Below are 19,808 nucleotides of genomic sequence, written 5' to 3' on the forward strand. Positions count from 1 at the left end.
GGCAGTAGCGCAGTCGAGCGTTCTCGTATGTTTTACTAGTTTTACCTGCTCGAAGGTAACTCGTTGTTCCTTCGTGTTAGCCAAAATGCCAGCTCGTTGCATCGCTAGATATTGTTCGAACACTCGGGAGGATGGATTTACCCTTCATAAGTTTCCAAGAGACCCGGTTCGTCGTGAAAAATGGATTGCACGGGTTCCAAATGACAGGTAGGTGTGTATACAACTATTAATAAGACAATAGTTGGCTGGCCGGCTTCGGCCGGGCTAGCTAGTCTGTTGTTAGTTAGAAGTGATCCGCATATCATCTAAATAGGGCTCGAAACAATAGGGTAATATTGCCCCGGACATGTCACTCGATTTTGAGATGTTCTCTTCTTTGAAAAGAGCTTCCGTGTCTGAAGGGGCGTGTCCCATAGTAGGTGGCACGGCGCGTTTTCAATGGCGAATGTCCGGGGTGACGTCACTGGCAGTAGATGTAGCCAATATGGCCACCACTTGGATGTCGAATGACACTAACGCAACTTTGCGCATGGATGACCTGCTCTTTACCTAATATCTATTTTTTCGTATAGACGTTGAAGTGAATGATGTTATATGGATTTTTCATTTCAATATCTATTTTAGAATGTTTAAAGGGATGACACTTGGGCTTTAAGGTTCCTTATGATTTGCCCTAATTCCTGGCCTACAGAGCGCACCTGGTTATAAGCCTCACCGAGTACATTTGTAAAGGAAATACCATTTGGTACATACATATGCCCCGCAAGTCCCCACATTGAAACTCAGATTCAAACATGAGATATTTATAAAGAAATTTGGTACAGCGCTAGCACTAATGCTAACAGGGGCAGTTAAAATCAAACTTACTGGTAAATATCACTATCACACCGCTGCGCTAAAGCTAGTGCTAACACTAGCGCCGCACTATTGCTAACACTAACAGGGCCAGTTAAAATCAACCTTACTGGTAAATATCACTGAGAAAATGCCATAACACAGCAGCAACACGCTAGCACAGCGCTAACAGGGCCGGCAAAAGTCACTTCCTCGGGACACGTATTCCACCGGTCTCATTCTTACATTTTCCACGCGAGTGTCCCCTTGCGGCCGTTAGAAAGACTCCACAATTTAGCCGCATCACCGCATAAACCGCAGGGTTGAAAGCCTGTGGGGAAAAAAAGTCGCGGTTTGTAGGCCGGAAATTCCGGTTGTCGTTTCCGTCGCCATTAGCAGGAAGTCAAAAATGTTCCCACGTGCTTGACAGAACTTATTTTGCTGACACAAAGAATGCCGCGTCTCACTTAAGGTAGAGCAACTTATTCTGAAATTAATTTACAAATATCAACCTTACCCTGACAAATAGCTAATCTGCACACTCGTCTGATCATCGTAAGGATGATGAGGAAACGATGGTGACAAATGTAGTAGTAACAAAAATAAAGGGAATACCTGCGCCCCGCTTTAAAGTTCATATTTCATGCGCGTTCTCAGCTGCGAGAGGAGCTGTCGAGGGCGGAGCAGCGGCACAGCGGCGAAGTGGACGTCCTGAGGAAGCAGGTGGGTTGTCGCCTGCGCTAACTGTCGCCTGGCGGCAGTCTAATTTCTTGTTCTGTGGTCATCATCGCGCGTCCTCTCTGCGGTGACCTCTCACCCGCACAAAAAGACTAAGAAAAAGCAAATCCGGCTTGCGGAGTTAGTCCTGGAGATGCTGGCTGTGCTCAAGTCTCGCGAGGTCCTGTGTTCTTGCAGGCCGAGGCGTCGCCTGGAGCGTCGCTGGCCTCCCTCGGGGAAAGCTGCGTGACGGAGCAGGACCCCCCGCAGCTGAGGCCGGAAGTCGCGCGGACGCCCCGGCGGCCCGCGGGCGGCGACAGGCCGGCGCCGCACGGACACGCCGGCGGTGACGACGCCGAGGCCCCTGTGGAAAGGTATTCCGTTCCCACAATTAACCTAAAATAGAAAAGAAAGAAAATCCATTAATTCAACCGGACAACAACACCAAGTTTCCACCAGATGGCGCTCAAGAAATAAGTTTACTGCTTTGGCCTTAGCTAAAAAAACAAAACAAAAAAAAAAAAACAGTAACATTCCCCCAAAAATAAAAATAAAAACATAAAGACCGGAACCAGTGCACCAGTAAAAAGCTCAGATATTGTTATGAAAATCTGCCATTCTTGTATGGAAAAAAACATATTAATTAAAAATATTTTTTTGCAAGATTATGATTTTTTTTTCTTTAAAAAAAAAAAAAAAGGCTCAATTTCTTTCCCTTGGCATTTCTGGGTACACGTGATACACATTTCATCATTGTCAGGATTATGAGTGGGGGCTTTGAAAACCCCCAAAAAGTTTTGAGAACTTGTTAATGGTGACTAAGAGCACTTAACCCTCCATTTCAGCAGCGACGTCGGCGACATCCAGAATCTGCTCACCCGGCTTCGCTCGTTGGGCTCTCGGAGGCCGCCCGGCGAGAGCTCTGCCCCGAGCGACCACGCTCCCGAGGGATGCGCCTCCGCCTCGCCTCCGCCGCCGGTGAGCAGTTGCAAAAGTACAGCAAGCCCCGGCGGCTTACAGGTACATCCCAATAAAATTAAAAATAGTGTCAAATGCTTAATTTAGTCATGTTTTTCTATTTAAAAAGTGAAAGTCATAAGAGAGGGACGCACGTCAAATACACGGAAACGCACAATTCACTCTCATTCTCTTGAAAGTACAATATGACGGATATTAGTACTGGAATGAATGGTACCATATTCCATTTTTTATTAGTATTCACTTATCATACACTTGAATTCTCCTTTACACATGGAGAAAATCCTGTGAGCCAATCAATGTAATTGGCGAAGTCATTTTTAAACATTTTTGGGAAGACAAGAAAAACACAACTAAAGCAAACGCTTTGTCGTTAGTAACGCAAGTCGGAATTGAAAGATAAACGAGGTAGATGGGCAGTTATGTGTCGAAGTAATGTTGTATTTTCTGTGATTTTGTTTTTTTTTTTTTTGTGTAATTTTCCCCTCTGGAGAGGATTTCAAGTGCCGTCAAAATTGTCAAGTCAGTTAAGCAAATGGACACTTCCTTACACTGACGTAGTGCAATGAAACCACATTTGAAATTTTGGGCCGTTAATTCAAAATTCAAAAAAAAAACTTCAGGTGTTCCCGAGAACAACAAACAAATGTCAGGGAAAGCCTACTAGAACAGGTGGAGGGAATTCTGATCCAAATAGCAATCAGTCTTAACTCGACACCTTCAGCAAGAAAGCAAAATATGGAAAGGAAAAGCCTACTCGAACACGTGAACTTTATTTGGAGTTAACGCCCATTAAACATGGCTTTGAATGCGTACTTCTGAAAAGAGCCGAATCCTCAGTGAGACGAGGGTGTGCACACTTATGCCACCACATTATCTCATTGTTTAATCCATCCATCCATTTTCTGAGCCGCTTATCCTCACAAGCGTCGCGGGGAGTGCCGGAGCTTATCCCGGCTGTCGACGGGCAGGAGGGGGGGACAACCTGAACTGGTCGCCAGCCAATCGCAGGGCACACAGAGACAAACAGCCGCACTCACGATCACACCTCGGGGCAATTTAGAGCATCCAGTTCATGATGCATGCTTTCTGTTGTCCGGGGCTGGGATCAAACCGTGGACCTCAGAACTGTGAGGCCAACACTTTATCGCTGCTGCACCGTGCCACCCTCATTGTTTGTTTTTACTTTTTTTTTCCACAGTTGACTTGTTCAGGTTATTGGCCACATTTAAGTAAGGAAATTATTTATTTTGGGTTTTTTTTTTTTTTTTTTAATATAAATAAAACTTGGCAGCAACTGGAAAGCGTTGGCCTCGCAGTTCTGAGGTCCCGGGTTCGATCCCAGCCCCGCCTGTGTGGAGTTTGCATGTTCTCCCCGTGCCTGCGTGGGTTTTCTCCGGGCGGGCACTCCGGTTTCCTCCCACGCCCCAAAAACACGCAACATTAATTGGACACTCTAAATTGTACATAGGTGTAATTGTGAGTGCGGCTGTTTGTCTCAGTGTGCCCTGCGATTGGCTGGCGACCAGTTCAGGGTGTACCTCGGCTCCTGCCCGTTGACAGCTGGGATGGGCTCCAGCACTCGCGACCCGTGTGAGGATAAGCGGCTAAGAAAATGCATGGATGGATAAACAAAACCTGTTATTTGAACAAGGATGTTTCAGCCTTTTTGTGCTTCCCGATGTAGGTGGCTAAGAAACACTCGAATCGGTCGTCACTTACTGCACAGCGTTGTCGGTGAGGCTCCTCAGGCGTCCCTAACTTGATTTTTTTTTTTTTTTTTTTTGGCACGGCCTCAGGACGTCGGGCCGGCGTCCCCTCCGCTGGACGCCACCGTGTCTCGCTTCCTGGACGAGGAGAGGCTTCACTCCAAGGAGCTTCTGCACAAGCTGGACACGCACATCCTCGGCATGGGGGACAGCATCGCCGCCAGCATCGCCAAACGCCTCAACGCCAACTCCTCGTGAAGGTGGAAAAAAAAAAACAAAAAAACCCCCAAAACATTTTTACAGGGTAACTATTTTTACTTTTTTTTGTAAATCACTTTGCGCATTCAACATGTCTCAAAAGTGACAAGAGTTTTGTGACATCTCGTTGTTTGAAATCGGGCGTGGTACGAGTGTGCGTTCACTGCAGTGAAAACAGTTTTAAATAAAAAGTTTGCAAAAACATACGAGAATTGTGTCAGGCGTCATGATTTACACGGCAAAAATGTTTCATCAATCAAATTTGATCTTGTGGGGCAACTAACGATTAATATGTCATACTTAGTCATTTCTACTGTTCGGGGTATTTTTGTGTCATTTGATATGTTGAAATTACATTTTTAAAAAGTACATTCATCCATCCATTTTATTAGCTGCTCATCATGAGGGTCGCTGTCAACGGGCAGGAGCCGGCTGGGGTACACCCGGAACTGGTCGCCGGCCAATCGCGGGGCACAACGAGACAAACAGGCGCGCTCGCAATCCCACCTCGGGGTAATTTCGAGTGTCCAATTAATGTTGCGTATTTTTGGGATGTGGGAGGAAACCCACACGAGGCAGGGGGGAGAACATGCAAATTCCACACTGGCGGGTCCGGGATCGAACCCGAGACCTCAGAACTGAGAGGCCAACGCTTTACCAGCTGATTCACCATCCCGCCTTAAAAAGTACATCTTAAATGAAAAAGATGTGAATATATGAGAAAACTATGTATTTTTCTCCCATTTGAAAGTTGCATAGTTTTTAAGAGGGAAAATGTAAAATTCCATCAAAAAAATGTTTTTGAAGGTTATTTGATCACCGTTGCTCTAGTCTCGTCGTCTTTTTTATTTTTTCCCCCCATGGACTTGCATCTCGTTTGTGTTTTTGAGAGCGACATTCCTCGGCCTCCCACAGCATCCGTGCGCCGCTCCCTGTTTTTATTCCCGACGGGATGGGAACGCCTCATTGTTCTGGAGGCCCGGCACGCTCCGGATGTGACGTTTGAGACTCATTTTTTTGTATTAATAAAAAGACAAATGTGAAAAACGCGGTAAAGCTTATCCGCATATTTTTCAGATCGTAACGGACTTTGAGAATCGCTGCTTGAGATGCGACGACCTCAGATTCGCCTCCGTGGTCCGGTGACGTCGTCCGACCCGAGTGCGTCGGCGCCGTCATCCCACCGCCGAGCAGCTGCGCTCGCTAAAAGTGAAAGCGTGTGCGTGAGAAGATGTGGAAAGTGGCAAAGATTTAAGGTCTTTGCAGCTGTGTGGTCGCTTCACAATCAAAAAGTTGTTTTCATACCAAAAAAAAATTAAAAATCACCATATTGGGATAAAACTGATTGAAATATTATGAGAAAGTCTTCCATTTGGTGCTCAAAAATAATTTTACAAGGAAAATGTTTTCTCCAGAGGAAATAAGTATTAAATAGGAAAAAAAATACATCATATTATTTGCCAAGAAATGTTTTTTCTAAATAAATTTAATAAAAAAGAAAACTTCCAAAATTACAAGAAAAAAAAAAACGGATTTCCCACTGTTACCTTTTGGCAAAAATGTTTTTTTTTCTTGTAACATTTTGGACTTTTGTTTTGTAACTTTACATTTTTGCTTCAGTTTGCAAAAACAAAAACTTAAAAAAAATCAATCAACAAAATTAAGACACCCAAAAACTTTTTTTTCATTGGAAAAAGAAATGACATGACAAAAAAAATCTATTAACAGGAAAAATGAGAATAAATTAGGTGAATAAAGTTGTAATTGACATAAATGTTGAAATATTCTGGCAGTATAGTTGCCGTCCTGATTTAACAAAAAAAAAAACTCATCTTTTTCCAAACAAATTGTAATATTCCGAAAAAGTTTTGAACATTAGTAATCAGAATGAAAATATTTCTTAATTTTGTACCGAGAAAAACGGTGAGAAAAATTAGTGAAGTCCGCCTAGCGACAAAAGTCAAGCGAACCAACGAGCAATCGGGAGCGTTTCTGTTACCCTGCCAACTGTCGCCGCGCGGACGTTTCTTTGTGTATTTTGAGGAAAACATTTTGCGTGCATCAGGTTGAACCGTGGAAGCTCAGCCACCTGCTCTCCGCTCTGCTGACGTTCATCTTGTCGCCTGAGGGAGGTCAACGTTATCTGCCCTTTACAGGCCATCTGGGAGGGGCGGGGCTTATTACAGGGGCAAAAAAAAAAAAAAAAAACAACCCCCAGACTTTCTTTGTTTCGCTTTTTCACACCGTTGCATCCTTTTGTGAGGGTGCAAAAAAGGCAGAATTTTTTTGTACCAGAAGTAAATATTGTATTACAGAAAGTTTCCACAAAAAAAAAAAAAACATCAGAATTTAGTTAGGGATAAAAATGTAATAATATCATTAGAAATGAAAAACCTTCAATAAGTCGTAATTGTGTCAGGACAAAATTTGATTTTCCCAACGCTATAAAATTTGAACTATTATAATAATTCATTTAAAACCAAAACCATAAAATGTTTAAATGTTACAAGAAATAATACTGAAATTGTGCAAACTGGGACAAAATTTTATGAGAGCAGCTGTTAGCTTGCAATGCAAAAAATTGTACTTTTTGGGAAAACAAAAGTCATAATGTGTGAGCGTTTATGGATATAATTTTTTTTAAACACGCTTTTCCTACTTTATTGCCGTTCAACGCATTATGTTATTTATTATTATCCCGAGTGGTTCAAATGAGCGCGAAAGGTTTGTCTTTGTTTGCAACTCACTTGGGCGTACGATGCAGTATTTGTGTCGAGCTGCGTTGCGTATGCTGCGAGTGTGTACTTGTCTGTACTTGTGTGTGTGTGTGTGTGTGTGTGACAGGTGCACGTGGAAGCTGGACGCGTTCTTTTGTGTACCGAAAACATCTGCCGTTGCTCTTAAAAGGCTTCACATGAATCTTTCCACATGGACTCATCCAGTTTAGGGTCCACGTACTAGTATGTTCTTTGTCCTCGCTAATTCGACCATTATGTGCACGAGTAGAGCAACTAGTAAACCCCAGTGGCATTACCACTTTTGGCCTACTCGTAAACATTTGAGCGGCATTTGTTATGGGTGAAATAGTGTGATGGATCCTTTGTCGAAACATTTTTGCAAACACGTGATGTGAATATTGCTGTAATTGTCCTTTGAAGATGCACACACACGTTTAATCCGAACATTTTTATGTTCACATGATTAAAAGTCAGACCTGGACCAAATCCTAATACAGTGAGAGCCTCAATTGAAGAGTAACCCATCGTCCATCCTTCCATCTTCTTTGCCGCTTATCCTCACGAGGGTCGCGGCGAGTGCCGGAGCCTATCCCAGCTGCACGAGGCGGCGTACGCCCTGAACTGGTTGCCAGCCAATCGCAGGGCACATAGAGACAAACATCCGCACTCAAAAAACACACCTACGGGCAATTTGAGAGTCTTCAATTAACCTAACGCTGCATGTTTTTGGGATGTGGGAGGAAAACGGAGTGCCCGGGGGAAACCCACGCAGGCACGTGGAGAACATGAAAACTCCACACAGGTGGGTGCGGGGTCGAACCCAGGTGCTCAGAACTGTGAGGCCAACGCTTTACCGGCTGCTCCACCGTACCACCTAACCCATATTAACGTTTTTTTTTTAAATACAAGGTGTCACTTTTTTTAAATGTTTTGTTTGTCTTGATTTGCGAGCAAACATTAAAATTACGAGCATCAGACTTCGAACATCGATCAACAAGCAGCGATGACAGCGAACAATTTAAAATTGTTTATTGGAATAATTACACATCGTGTATTTCACCCAACTGCAAAACTTTGCAATCCGAGCCCATTTTACGCTTACTGTGCAGCGGCCAATCATATCGCAACATCGTTTGTCTTGCCGAGAAATCGAATTTCAGCCATATAATTGTTCTTCACAAAAAATGAAAACATAGAAGACTGAATACTTACATTGTGGCGGCACGGTTCTGAGGACCCGGGTTCGATCCCGGGCCCGGCTGTGTGGAATTTTCATGTCCTCCCCTGTGCCTGCGTGGGTTTTCTCCGGGCACTCCGGTTCCCTCCCACATCCTAAAAACACGCAACATTAATTGGACACTCTAAATTGACCCAAGGTGCGATTGTGAGTGTGGCTGTTTGTCTCCATCTGCCCTGCGATTGGCTGGCAACCGGTTCAGGGTGTACCTAACCTCCTGCCTGTTGACAGCTGGGATAGGCTCCAGCACTTCACGCAACCCTCATGAGGATAAGCAGCGAAGAAAACGGATGGATGGATGGATACTTACATTGTCTATCTACAGATGCTATATTTGCTGCACCTTTTGTGTTCAAATATCTGTTGCCTAAAGAGTCATCCGCAAAGATGCTAATCATTTCCTGTGGTAGCTAGTTAGATCGCAAGCTAGCGGACTAAAGGCTAAGCTAATTGGTTGTTTCAAGTGTGTGTGTCTTTGTTTAGCAATTCAACAGGAAACGTTGACTGATAGTGGCAAAAAAAAACAGCTTGAAGCCCAATTTATTTTAAAGAGTATTTGCTAATTGTGACACAAATACCTCATTCCTCACATCGGCACTTGCAATTCATGCCCCCAAAATTTTTTAAAAATGACGCGAATGTTGGCTCACTCATATCTCAAGGCACCAGTCGATGTTTGTATCGTATTGCTTTGCGTTGGACAAAGTTTACGAAGCAATTTTATTCACATCCTTCTACTGGGGGAAAAGGTAGTGGACGTGAATTCGGGCGACCGTGTGGGGCAACACCCCCCCCAACCCATCCCTCCCAGCAGCAGACCGCAGGCTCGCTCAGACGCCATGGTCATGGTAATTTGAGGAATGCGTCCATTTCCTCCTCTCAAAACAAAAGACGCTTCTCCCACCTCGGCCCGCATCACAATCGCCACACAGCGGGGTCAGCCCATCGGGCGCGGACGCAACGCAGCCACCTCAGCAGCACCTGCAAAAAAAAAAAAAAAAAAAAAAGTTTATTTATATGACAACAGCGTAAAAACGTTTGGAAAACTGGTTTCTCCCCTGTGTTTTTGTGTAAACGCAGCAGGTATAAACACAGAAGAGATGTGTATAGTGTACACACGCGCTACTACTTCCAAACCAAAACAACAAGACAAAAATGTGGCTAATCGGTGACGCAGCTCCCTTGAAGAGGGAAATCTGGGTGCACGCAGCATTGTGGAGTGACTGCGTGCTACGTTGGTAAATTTCCACGTGATTATACAGGGAGTCCTCGGTCTCCGACTGAGATCTGTTCCTACTCGGATTTTGACTTAAGTCGGATTCCGCCATTAAAGTCAGAATTAACATCAAAATACTTTGTATAAAAAAATAAATACATTGAAATAAACAAGATGACGTACTTAGCATTACTGCTGAGAGGTGGATGGAGAAGAAGAAGGGGAGGCGGTGCTTAGCTGTTACAAAGGAACCTGGTCCACAATCCTCTCCATCTGGACCAGTACCAAAGAACTTTGTTTTGTGATCATTGTAGCCGACATAGGACCGGAACCCTTCACATGGACGGGGGAAGGGCGTTGTAAAGACGAAAGGTCTTAGGTCCAGACCGTCTTAAACCGAGGACTTCCTGTATTTGAACCTTTACACATCAAACAAAAAAAAAAAAACAGTCCCACTTCCAAAATCAAAGCAGAAAGCATAAAATATCACGTTACATCATCGCGTACGGTGGAGAAACGGTTCCGAACAGGCCAAAGCGGCTGCAGCGACCACGTCAGAATCCCTCCCTAACTTTTTAATTTTTTTTAATTTGAGTTTTATTATTTGTTACTGCGTTCCACTCATATGGGGCGAAAACTGGAAAGGGGGATCATTAAAAAAAGAAGTGTCAAGTTTGGGAATTAAGAGCTTGATAAATGGGATGGAGAGTGTGGGTGGTGGTATGCATGGTGAGCAGAAGGGGGGAAAAAATAGAACAGAGAGAAATGTGGAAATATTCCAAAATGGCAACTTTCCCTTTGAATGATGGGATAGTTTAATCCACCGGTGTCAAACTCAAGGCCCGTGGGGCCAGATCTGGCCCGCCACATGATTTTTTTTTTTTTTTTTTGTGGATGCGAATCATGTATTACAACTTCCACGGTTTTTGCTAAAATCTGCACCAAAACCTCCTAATATGATATCTGAAATGATAATATTGAGATACTACCAGCATTTTTGTGTTGCCAAACATCAACAATAAGTGAAATTCCCTTCCCTTGGGATTTATGATTCCAAAACTACTTCATAAATTCCACGTGTGAAATAGGATTAGGCAGTCAAGAGATTTTTATGATTTCAGTCGTAACGGCCCACTGAGGGAAACCGGAACTACAATGAGTTTGACACCCCTGGTTTCATGGAAAAATATCATATTCAAGCATCGATATGAACATTTTCCTTCATCATGGGTCAAAATGAGGACGCCGACCGAGTTTTATGCTGACACGTTGAAACTGTCTTTCGGGACGTCGCTGAGGGAATCTGGCTTTGGGGGCTGAATTTTATTTTGAAAAATGCCGCCCTTTCTGGAAGTAAAGGAGCGGAAAAACCATTTAAAGCCGATTGTGGACTAAATTCTGTGGAAGTGCTTTTGACTTCTTGGACTCCGCGTTGTCCCCGTTGACACAAAGACGACATTGTGGTGACCAATCCGCCAGTTCTTGTCAAGCGTGAGTATTTTAACGCCGCCGATTGTTTTCTGTGTATGTATTTTGCATAACGGCTCGTCTTATCTGGAGACCGGTCTGGTGTCCGCTTAACTGACATGCAAATGAGCAGGTGGACGTTTGCAAACCTGCGGCGGTCTCGGGGGGGGCGAGCGCAAACAAGCGCCGTTTTGTTTGCAAGCTGCCGACGTACGAGCGAACCCCCGCCCCGCCCCGCCGTGGATGATGGCCAGCTGATCCCAAAGAAACGTATCGTCGGGGGTGGGGTCGGCGGGCTCAGCAGATGGCAGGTCTGCCCCCCGTCATGTCTGCTTTTTTGGGCGGAGAACAATGGATCTTTCACAGCTTCTGCTAAAAGGGGGGGTTGAGTTTGCGGACAGATGGCAGGCAGTGTGCCTGGACGACCCCCCCCCCCCCTCCCCTCCCCTTCGTCAGCCCCACCCGCGGCACACCAGGACCCTCGCGCCGCAATTACCCGGCACGAGCCTGGGATTAAACATTTGCCCGCCGTCCGCAAACACGCGACGCAATACTTGGCCCGACTGGGGTCGTTTGTTCCGTTGCGACTCAGGTGAGCTGGACGTCGCCGCACTCCTGCCCCGAAACGGTGCGCGAGCTCAACGAGTTCAGGTGTTCTAGTAGGCTTTTCCTGACATTTTGGGAGCCACATCCCGCACACGCACAGATGATAGTTTATGATGACACTAAAATTCCCGACAGTCACTTTTGGAAACAACGATAAGTAGATGAAGAGATGGTGAGCTCCACAGCCCCTCATCGTCATCATCATCTGCCCCCGCCCCATTGGCCCGTATCCTCCCCCCTCCTTCCCTTTCCTCCGGGTGCGTTTGATCCCCGGGGGACTGTGGAGCCTCAGCATTCCTCTCATTCCTCCCTCGCAACAATCAGCCTGTGAGCCTTTATGAGGCGCTCTCGCTCGGTCTGCTCACTCACATGCGCGTGGACTGGATTTGTGCACTCCAGGAGCAACCCGGCCGGGGGCATTTTTTTGGCGCCGGACTTTGTGTGATGAGACCGAGATTCGGTGAGTTTGTAATGTTTTATTGAGATTTTATGTCATAGTTTTGTGGGTAGAGACGTTCTTTACGGGACCTGGTGCATAACGGCTTAATAACATCAACTTAAGTGTATATGGAGCGGAATTGAAGCCGGTTTGAAGTCGAATAATTGCGCTAAAATGGGTCGTAATATGAATTCATAGCTATTTCAATATCCTTTTTGGAATTTTGTAGTTGACCCCACAGATTAAGGGGAAGGGGGGGGGGATTTTAAATTCGTCAGTAGGGTAATTTGATAAAGTACATTCCTTGTTTTTTTTTTTATTAGAACTAAAACTTTTTGCCGTGACCCCCGTGAGGATAAGCGGTGAAGAAAATGGATGGATAAAACTTTTTGTTCACACATTCATAGTAAAAGTTGACCCTAAATTTTTTATCTTGGTCAGTTTTGCACATTTTTACAGGACACGTTTTTTCATTTGTAGATTTTTTTGGAAGAAAAAAATGCAAAATTATATTTTCATTTTCTCAAATGTTTGAAAATATTTTAATTTTCACTTTTACTTCACACTATTGTAATGTGCTCAAAAGAGCCAACGTGTTGTTTTTTTTTTGTTCAATGCAAAAATTTGTAAAATGAGGTCTGAAAAAGGTAAAAAATGTATTTTTTTATACTTTCAACACCAATTATGAAATGAGTCTTTGTTTGCATCTTACAATCCTTTTCTTAACTGTAATTTTAATATAATACAGGTATTTGGTATATCTTGGTATATTTGTTGGGTAGTGATTTTATTGAACGGATTTATGATGCTTGTTGATGTGTTTTAACCACAGTTGAATGGGCGCTGAATAATAATCCAGTAATAATATATATAAAATCAATGGATCTTTGGAAATGGCAAATTGAAGCCGAAAGGGCCGTTTCAAACCAAAATGGCAGACCATCTGCGTCTTTTTTCAGAATGGCTTCTTGAGATTTTGTTTGTGGGTGTAACCCATAATAAACGTGTCTACCAAATATCGTTTTATCAGCCAAATTTTAGAAAAAGAACAATCTACCCTCGAGACGGTTTAACTGGAGTGACTGACCTTCCGAACCAAGATTTTCCTGAGAAAAGATCAAGGGATTGTATACGCCGTTGGAATTTGGTGTAGCATTGGGACCAAATTTCGAGAAACTTGATTGTAAAATGGCCACAATAATAATAATAATAATAATAATAATAAAGTACAGGATTGATTACCTGACAAGATGTTTTTTTTTCCCCTTCAGATTCCTTGTGATCTGTGCCGTTCCTCAAGTCCCCCCGATCCAGGCCGCCGCCGCGCCTTCTCGGACATGAGAACCGCCGAAGCAACCCCTGGGACGGTCCTGCACCGCCTCATCCGGGAGCAGCTCCGCTTCGGCAACCTGACCGACACCCGCGCCCTGCTGGCCATCCAGCAACAGGCCCTGCGCGGCAGCGGCGGCAGTAGCGGGAGTCCTCGCTCTTCCCTGGAGAGCCTGACCCAGGACGAGTGCCAGCAGCCCCACATGTCCGCCCGGCAGGACCCCCAAGGGCAGGAATACCACGGAGGCTGCGTTCATCTGGAAAACCCCTCGGGGATTCCCTACCACAAGGAGGAGCTTCCCACCTACGAGGAGGCCAGGGTGCACTCGCAGTACCTGAAAGGGGAGATGGACTCTGGCGTGGACGTGCACTGGGATGCCAAGAGGGAGCACGCCCGCTCCCTCAGCGAGCGCCTCATGCGGCTCTCCCTGGAAAGGAGCCCGCCGCCCGCAAACGTCCCAGCCATGAGCTCCTCGCAGAGTTTTCCGCAGCTGTACAATGCAGCCGGCCCGCCTCGAGGGGACCCCCTGGGGCCGCCGCCCGTGTACCCGGCCCAGGAGCCGGGGGTGTACTTCCTAGAACCTACCGGCCCGACGCCCTTCTACTCTCAGCACAGGTAGCTGGCTGACCGCCTGCAGTCCCCTGCCGGATATTCCCTGCTAGCTTGACTCGGTTTTGCCTATCAGGAATGCCGGCGTTCCTGCGAGGGGTGCGTCCGGGGATGAGGGTGACGCCCTGAGGCAGGAAAACCGCAGACTACGGCAGCAAGTGGACATCTACGCAGAGAAGGCCGCACGCCTGCAGAAGGTGAACGATGAGAAATCTTTTGAAGCTTCTTTTTTGTTGTTGTCTTCGCCTCCTTCCCTTCCCCATTCCTTCCTTCCTTCCTTCCTTCTACTGTTCTTTTGCTTTTGTTTTACTGCTTCCTCTGCATTTCTTTCTTTTTGCGCCGTCACTCACGCTCTTCCTCCCGGCTTTCCTCTTTGATGCCTTTGATTCATCTGTGTTCCTCTTTCCTTTCTTTCCTTCCCCCATCTTTCATGTTTTCCTTGTTCCCGCCTTGGAGTGCACAGCATGTTTTCTTCTTCCATCCTTTGTTCTATCTTTCCCTATTTTCTTCACCCTTACCTCCCTCGCTTTTGTTCTCCCTTGCACTATTTCACTTTGTTTCCTGCTCATATTTTTCTCTTTCACTCCAGATTTTTGTCCTTCCATTCCTGCACACCAGTATTTGCTTTCTTTTTTCACTCTTCCATTCCCTTTAATTCCCATCTTTCATTTCCTTCCTCAAGTCCTCCTCACCTTCGTTGTCTCATTTACGTTTGAATGTGTTCGCCGACATCTCCCGCCAGCTGGAGGATGAGATAGCGAGGATCTCGGAGGCGTACGAGACGCTGATGAAGGGCTCGGCCAAGCGCGAAGCTCTGGAGAAGACCATGAGGACCAAGCTGGAGGCCCAGATGAAGAGGATGCAGGAATTCAACCGGGACCTCAGAGGTACAACGCGGCTCCGGACCCTAACTCGGTACCCGAACCTGCACCCGTAACGATGATGATTTCCGCGGGTTGTTTTCTAGAACAAGTGTGCGCGGCCGCCAAGCAGCGAGCAGACAAGGAAGCAGAATCCTCAGAACACAAGCAACACGTATTCCTCAAGCTGCTCGAACAAAGTGAGTTCATCGGGAGAACTAAGGCCTAATTCCAGACCTTAACCGAGGCCTGGAACCTAGTTTTGAAACCCTAACCCTGACTTTCGTGTTTTGAAAATATTGCCCTGACTTGAAACCATGATTTCTAGCCCCGGCTTGAAACCTTAATTTGAAACCTAAACCGTATCTTGCAACCCTAATCTGAAACCTCAACGCTGACTCGAAAACCTGCACATTGTTTGAAGCCCTAAGCCCTTTTGAAACCCTAACCCTGACCTGAAATTCTCCCTCCTCCTTAATTGACTGTAACCCAAACAAATCCATCACAGTCGCTTTGTGGATGTGTGTCGTATGATTGCCTCCGGGCGACGCGCACCAGACTGCGGTCGCGCTTGTTTGTGGAGCGGACGCAGCTCGAACAATAGTCGGGCGTTGACTTCGTCGTCTCTCTGGCGCGCTCTCTCGTCGTTTGGATTTTCAGTTTGTTGTTTACTCGGCGTTCCGTGGAGGCATTCCACAGCTTTTGGCAGTACAAAGCTGCGCCTTGTGTATCTGCGTGCATGTGCGCAAGTGGATCAGAGGGGGTCCGCATTCCCCTTGCAGGCATGCGCTCATAGCACAGGGGTGGGGGAGGTGGGGTGTAATCGAGCTCCTTTCAAAGTGACACATCAGTTTCTTTTTCATTGAGAAGCTTACGGCAAACAAGTGACACTATGCATGCCAGGACAGTAGTCGGCGATGTCACTTGACGTTTGAAACCCTAACCGAGGCTTGAAAGTGTCTGTCTTCAGTATCTAGTTTCTGTCAAGTTTCTTTAACCCCGTGTCAACGTGCGTCCAGATGAGGAGCAGCAGCGCTCGCGCGAGCGCCTGGAGAGGTCCGTCCAAAACCTGCGGCTGTCGGCGGAGGAGAGCCAGCGCGGTCGCGAGCTCCTGGAGAAGGCGCTGCTCTCGGCACACGCCCGCAACCGCCATCTGGAGGACGAGCTGCGCAGGAAACGCGCCTACGTGGAGAAGGTGGAGCGTCTCCAGAGCTCGCTGGGCCATCTGCAGGCAGCCTGCGAGAAGCGGGAAGAGCTGGAGATGCGGCTGCGCACGCGCCTGGAGCAAGAACTCAAAAGTATGCGGGCGCAACAGGTGAGGAACGTTTTTTGTTCTTTGTCTGACACCCAAAGTCTGAATTCGTACACTTCCTTACAACGTACCAGGAGATCTAGAAGTGAAACTCATCCCTTTACAATTTTCAGTTCTTTCAAAACCTTAACCAAAACCAAAAACACCCAGAATCGTGATCTGAGTACTTCCTGACACCATAGGATTATGTGTGATATCAGTGTAAAACTTAACCCTTAAAGTCTTGGGGTAGTTGGTAAATAGATCCGTGTATAACTTTCTGTTTAACAGTAATCAGATGTTAAGTACCCATGGACCACAGAAACACCCTAAAACTCAATTTGGGTACTTCCTGATGTAATAGAATCATAGAATATCCAGGGTGGATCATAGAATGTCAAGGGTGGTACCGTTGGAAAGTCAAATCCAAGAAGAGTGGGGCTAGAATTTAAAATTATCCCTGCATGATTTTACGTTTTATCAAGCGTTAATTTGCTGACCACAAAACTACCCAAAATCCCGGGTCAGGAAGATTCATCTCAATTGAAACGGAACCCTAAAGTGTTCTGGTCAACGTAAATTCATCTACGTATGACCTTGCGTTTTTCTAACGAGAACGATCTGAAACTATCGACATACCGAAGAACTCGAACCTCAGGACTCTTGCATACTTCACGAGAAATTAATTCATCCCTTTAAAGCAACACAAAATCATTATTCAGACTCTTCCTGATATCGTCGAAGGGGGTATACCACTGGAGGGCGTGTTGTGTAGTTTTTGTTCTTTCACAATACTTAAAAAAAAAAAAAATAATTCCATTGAACATTTCAAGCAGGTAACGCTAATGACGCCCGTCTTGCTTTTAGAATCAGACCTTGGGCCCTGTAGCTTCGGAGCTGAGCTCCTCCCGTTCACTACAGCAGCTGCGGGAGCGCGAGGAGCGTATCCTGGCCTTGGAGGCCGACATCACCAAGTGGGAACAGAAATACCTGGAGGAGAGCACCATGAGACATTTTGCCATGGACGCCGCCGCCACGGCTGCAGCGCAGAGGTACAAAAAGGGTGGCGAGGTGGTCGGAAACGTCACGGTCAGCCATTGAGTGACTTCAAGGGTGGGTTTTTTTTTTCCCTTGTAGGGATACCACCATCATCAACAACTCCCCTGGACATTCGCCCGACAGCAGTTTTAACGAGGACCTGCCTCTGACCAATCACAGACATCAGGAGATGGAAAGCAGGTACACAATTCTTGCCACCTTGAGGGAATCGTTTTCCCGTTTATGATCAGATAGCTTGAGGTGACATAGACATGCAAAAGTTACCTCGAGGTCTGTTTTACTCGATATCAGGTCAGATCCAGGACTTTTCATTTGTCGAGGACCAAGAGAATGCCCCAGAAATGGACTTTCCATGATACCAAATACTCTGTTTCCGGCTGATATGGAAGAATCTGAATGTTTTATGTAGCGCGTAATTGATCTGATATGATCATTGTGTGACAAGAAGACAAGACTGCCTTTGTGTTTTTAAAATAACGCCTCTAACAAGTCCACAAATACTGCCCACGTGTGTCGGTCTAGGATCCGAGCTCTTCATGCCCAGCTCCTGGAGAAGGACGCCATGATCAAGGTCCTTCAGCAGCGCTCCAAGTGGGAGCACAGCAAGCTGGAGAAACAAAGTCTCCGGCTGGCCACCTCCGTCCCGTCCGTCGCCGTGGCGGCCGGCAGTACCGAGACTAAAGGTGAGTTCTCCCCCACCCCGCCCTGTTTTAACACACCACTGCGACTAACTTGCAAGGGTATCAAGCGACAACTGGCCGCCATACAGAAAGTAGGACGTCATTAAAAAAAAAAATAAGACGGAGACGGCCCCTCAAATAGACGAGGCGGTTTTTTTAAGATGGAATGCGTGTCATCGACCGCCTCCGGCATAGCCCTGATCCAGAATAGTCACGGGAAGAATGAAGCGTGTAAGTGTGGATGTAAGCGGGAGGGGAAATTAAGCCACTTCTTTCTTTGTCCGCATCTCCAGGAAAAAGCCTCTCGGATGACAAGACAGGTGGTCCCGTACTGCGATGTGAGCGGATCAGCCGGGACTCCAGCACCCAATGTGACCCGCTACAGCCATCCGGAACCTTGGCGGTTTGCGCCTCTGGTGGGCTTACTAGGTTAAGCATTTGACAACCGTTAACTATCTGCCCCTTTTTTTTTTTAACCGTTTGATAGAATTTGAGCAGTGATTTGCAAAGACAAAAGTTTGGGGCTTAGGTCTCGGGGAGGAGGTAAGGACTAGGTGAAGGGAAGGGGATACAGTTTAGGGATTAGGATCGAGTTGATCGTTTAGGGTTATGTTTTGGGTTTCGGATTTAATTCATGGATAGGTTAAATGGTTAGGGTTTTAGTATTTGGGTTTATGGGTTAGGATTAAGGATGACAGATTTGGGGCTAGCTTTAGCTTTAGCATTTGAGAGTGTCAGTTTATTGGTAAGAATAAGGTTTTGGGGCTAGTTTTACTGTTTGAATTTCAGAGTTTGTGTTTATGGCTAAGGGTTAACGTCTGGGTCGTAGCGTTTTAGGTTTATGGGTTAGAGCAAGAGTCTCCAACCATCGGACTGTGGACAAGTCCAGCGCACTGGCCATTTAGTACCAGGTCACACTGTCCGACTATTTTTTTTATGGGGTTATTTTTTATTGATCCTCAGAGTCTGAAAGAAGTTTCATTTTGAAAATCAACTACATCCACATTTCTGTGTCAAAACATTTTCCAGGTCATGCGATATGAAAAAAAAAAAAGCTACAAGCTAGTAAAAAAGAGTAAATAAACAAATGGATTTAGATAGCATCTTTGACAAATGGAACAGGCTAAATATTGAGACAAAAGAAAAGCCTGAAACTTTCCACAAACTGTTTGAGACAACTTTGCTAGGTCCACATAACGTTTGGGTTTATTGCTAGTTGACTCGCATGCACCAAAACCACTCTGTTTAATATATTGTGGCAGACAAAGAAGACTTTAGTTTTCCGATTTTACACATTTAGTTTTTGGGTTAAGTTCCGAGGTTAGTTGAGGTCTTGTGTGATAAATTCCACAGTCAGGCAACACGAGGTCAGGGTCAGTTAGCTTGACTTGAGTGTACCAAAGCCGCTACCGTTGTAACGACGACGTCTGTTTATCTGGTGTCCCGTGCAGATACTTCGGAGGAAACCGAGCTGAGAGGAGTCAAGGCCTCGGAGATCGCCAAGAACAAGATTGACTCAGAGATGGTGGAGATCCTCATTTGAAGGATTTCCAGACATGTCGCTGTAGCTTATTTATTTCCAAAGTGTCATTGCTGCTCTTTTGTATTGTACCGCCCGTTTAAGCTAATTGATTTTTTTTTTTTTTTTTTTTTTGGGGGGGGGGGCTTTTAATTTAAAACAATGTGAGCGATTGTCGATGTCCTCGGTGGCGGCACCCGGTGTGTTTGAGGGTTGTTCTGCGTGACAGGACGGCGTCTATTTAACTTTATTTATCTTTGA

General features: G+C 45.8%; 2 protein-coding genes and 1 long non-coding RNA gene across 14 annotated transcripts in view; 1 reads left to right on the forward strand and 2 right to left on the reverse strand.

The window, feature by feature from the left end:
• LOC133503321 (tetratricopeptide repeat protein 39C-like) overlaps window positions 1–1,738 on the reverse strand; it is a 30,010-nt gene extending 28,272 nt beyond the window's left edge. For 4 of the 5 annotated variants that reach the window (XR_009795706.1, XM_061824832.1, XM_061824831.1 and 1 more), the window contains exons 1-2: window positions 1,450–1,738; window positions 1,081–1,165 (exon numbers count right to left, since the gene is read on the reverse strand). The gene's annotated coding sequence lies outside the window, so the exon portion shown is untranslated. The remainder of the gene's footprint in view (window positions 1–1,080; window positions 1,166–1,449) is intronic. The other variant, XM_061824830.1, reaches the window with a different exon arrangement.
• Window positions 1,739–4,366: 2,628 nt separating this feature from the next.
• Window positions 4,367–19,808, reverse strand: part of LOC133503326 (uncharacterized) — an 83,188-nt gene continuing 67,746 nt past the window's right edge. For 5 of the 7 annotated variants that reach the window (XR_009795713.1, XR_009795714.1, XR_009795711.1 and 2 more), the window contains 3 exons: window positions 9,376–9,452; window positions 8,447–8,566; window positions 5,587–5,699 (listed from right to left, as the gene is read on the reverse strand). This is a non-coding gene — a long non-coding RNA (uncharacterized LOC133503326). Of the gene's footprint in view, window positions 4,490–5,586; window positions 5,700–8,446; window positions 8,567–9,375; window positions 9,453–19,808 lie in introns of those variants that run through there. The other 2 variants (XR_009795709.1, XR_009795708.1) reach the window with 2 other exon arrangements.
• Window positions 13,447–19,681, forward strand: amotl2a (angiomotin like 2a). Of its 2 annotated transcripts, none has more exons than XM_061824837.1 (10): window positions 13,447–14,144; window positions 14,215–14,335; window positions 14,881–15,025; window positions 15,106–15,198; window positions 16,018–16,313; window positions 17,157–17,341; window positions 17,427–17,528; window positions 17,871–18,031; window positions 18,322–18,444; window positions 19,480–19,681. In XM_061824837.1, exons 1-10 carry the CDS (start codon window positions 13,450–13,452, stop codon window positions 19,569–19,571), a joined length of 2,013 nt encoding a protein of 670 aa, XP_061680821.1. In that variant the 5' UTR covers window positions 13,447–13,449; the 3' UTR covers window positions 19,572–19,681. The 2 variants fall into 2 exon arrangements, with proteins under 2 accessions (XP_061680821.1, XP_061680822.1); XM_061824838.1 differs by having other exon boundaries at window positions 18,322–18,457; window positions 19,480–19,647.

The sequence above is a fragment of the Syngnathoides biaculeatus genome, chromosome 7 (assembly GCF_019802595.1).
Source record: "Syngnathoides biaculeatus isolate LvHL_M chromosome 7, ASM1980259v1, whole genome shotgun sequence".
Taxonomy (NCBI): domain Eukaryota; kingdom Metazoa; phylum Chordata; class Actinopteri; order Syngnathiformes; family Syngnathidae; genus Syngnathoides; species Syngnathoides biaculeatus.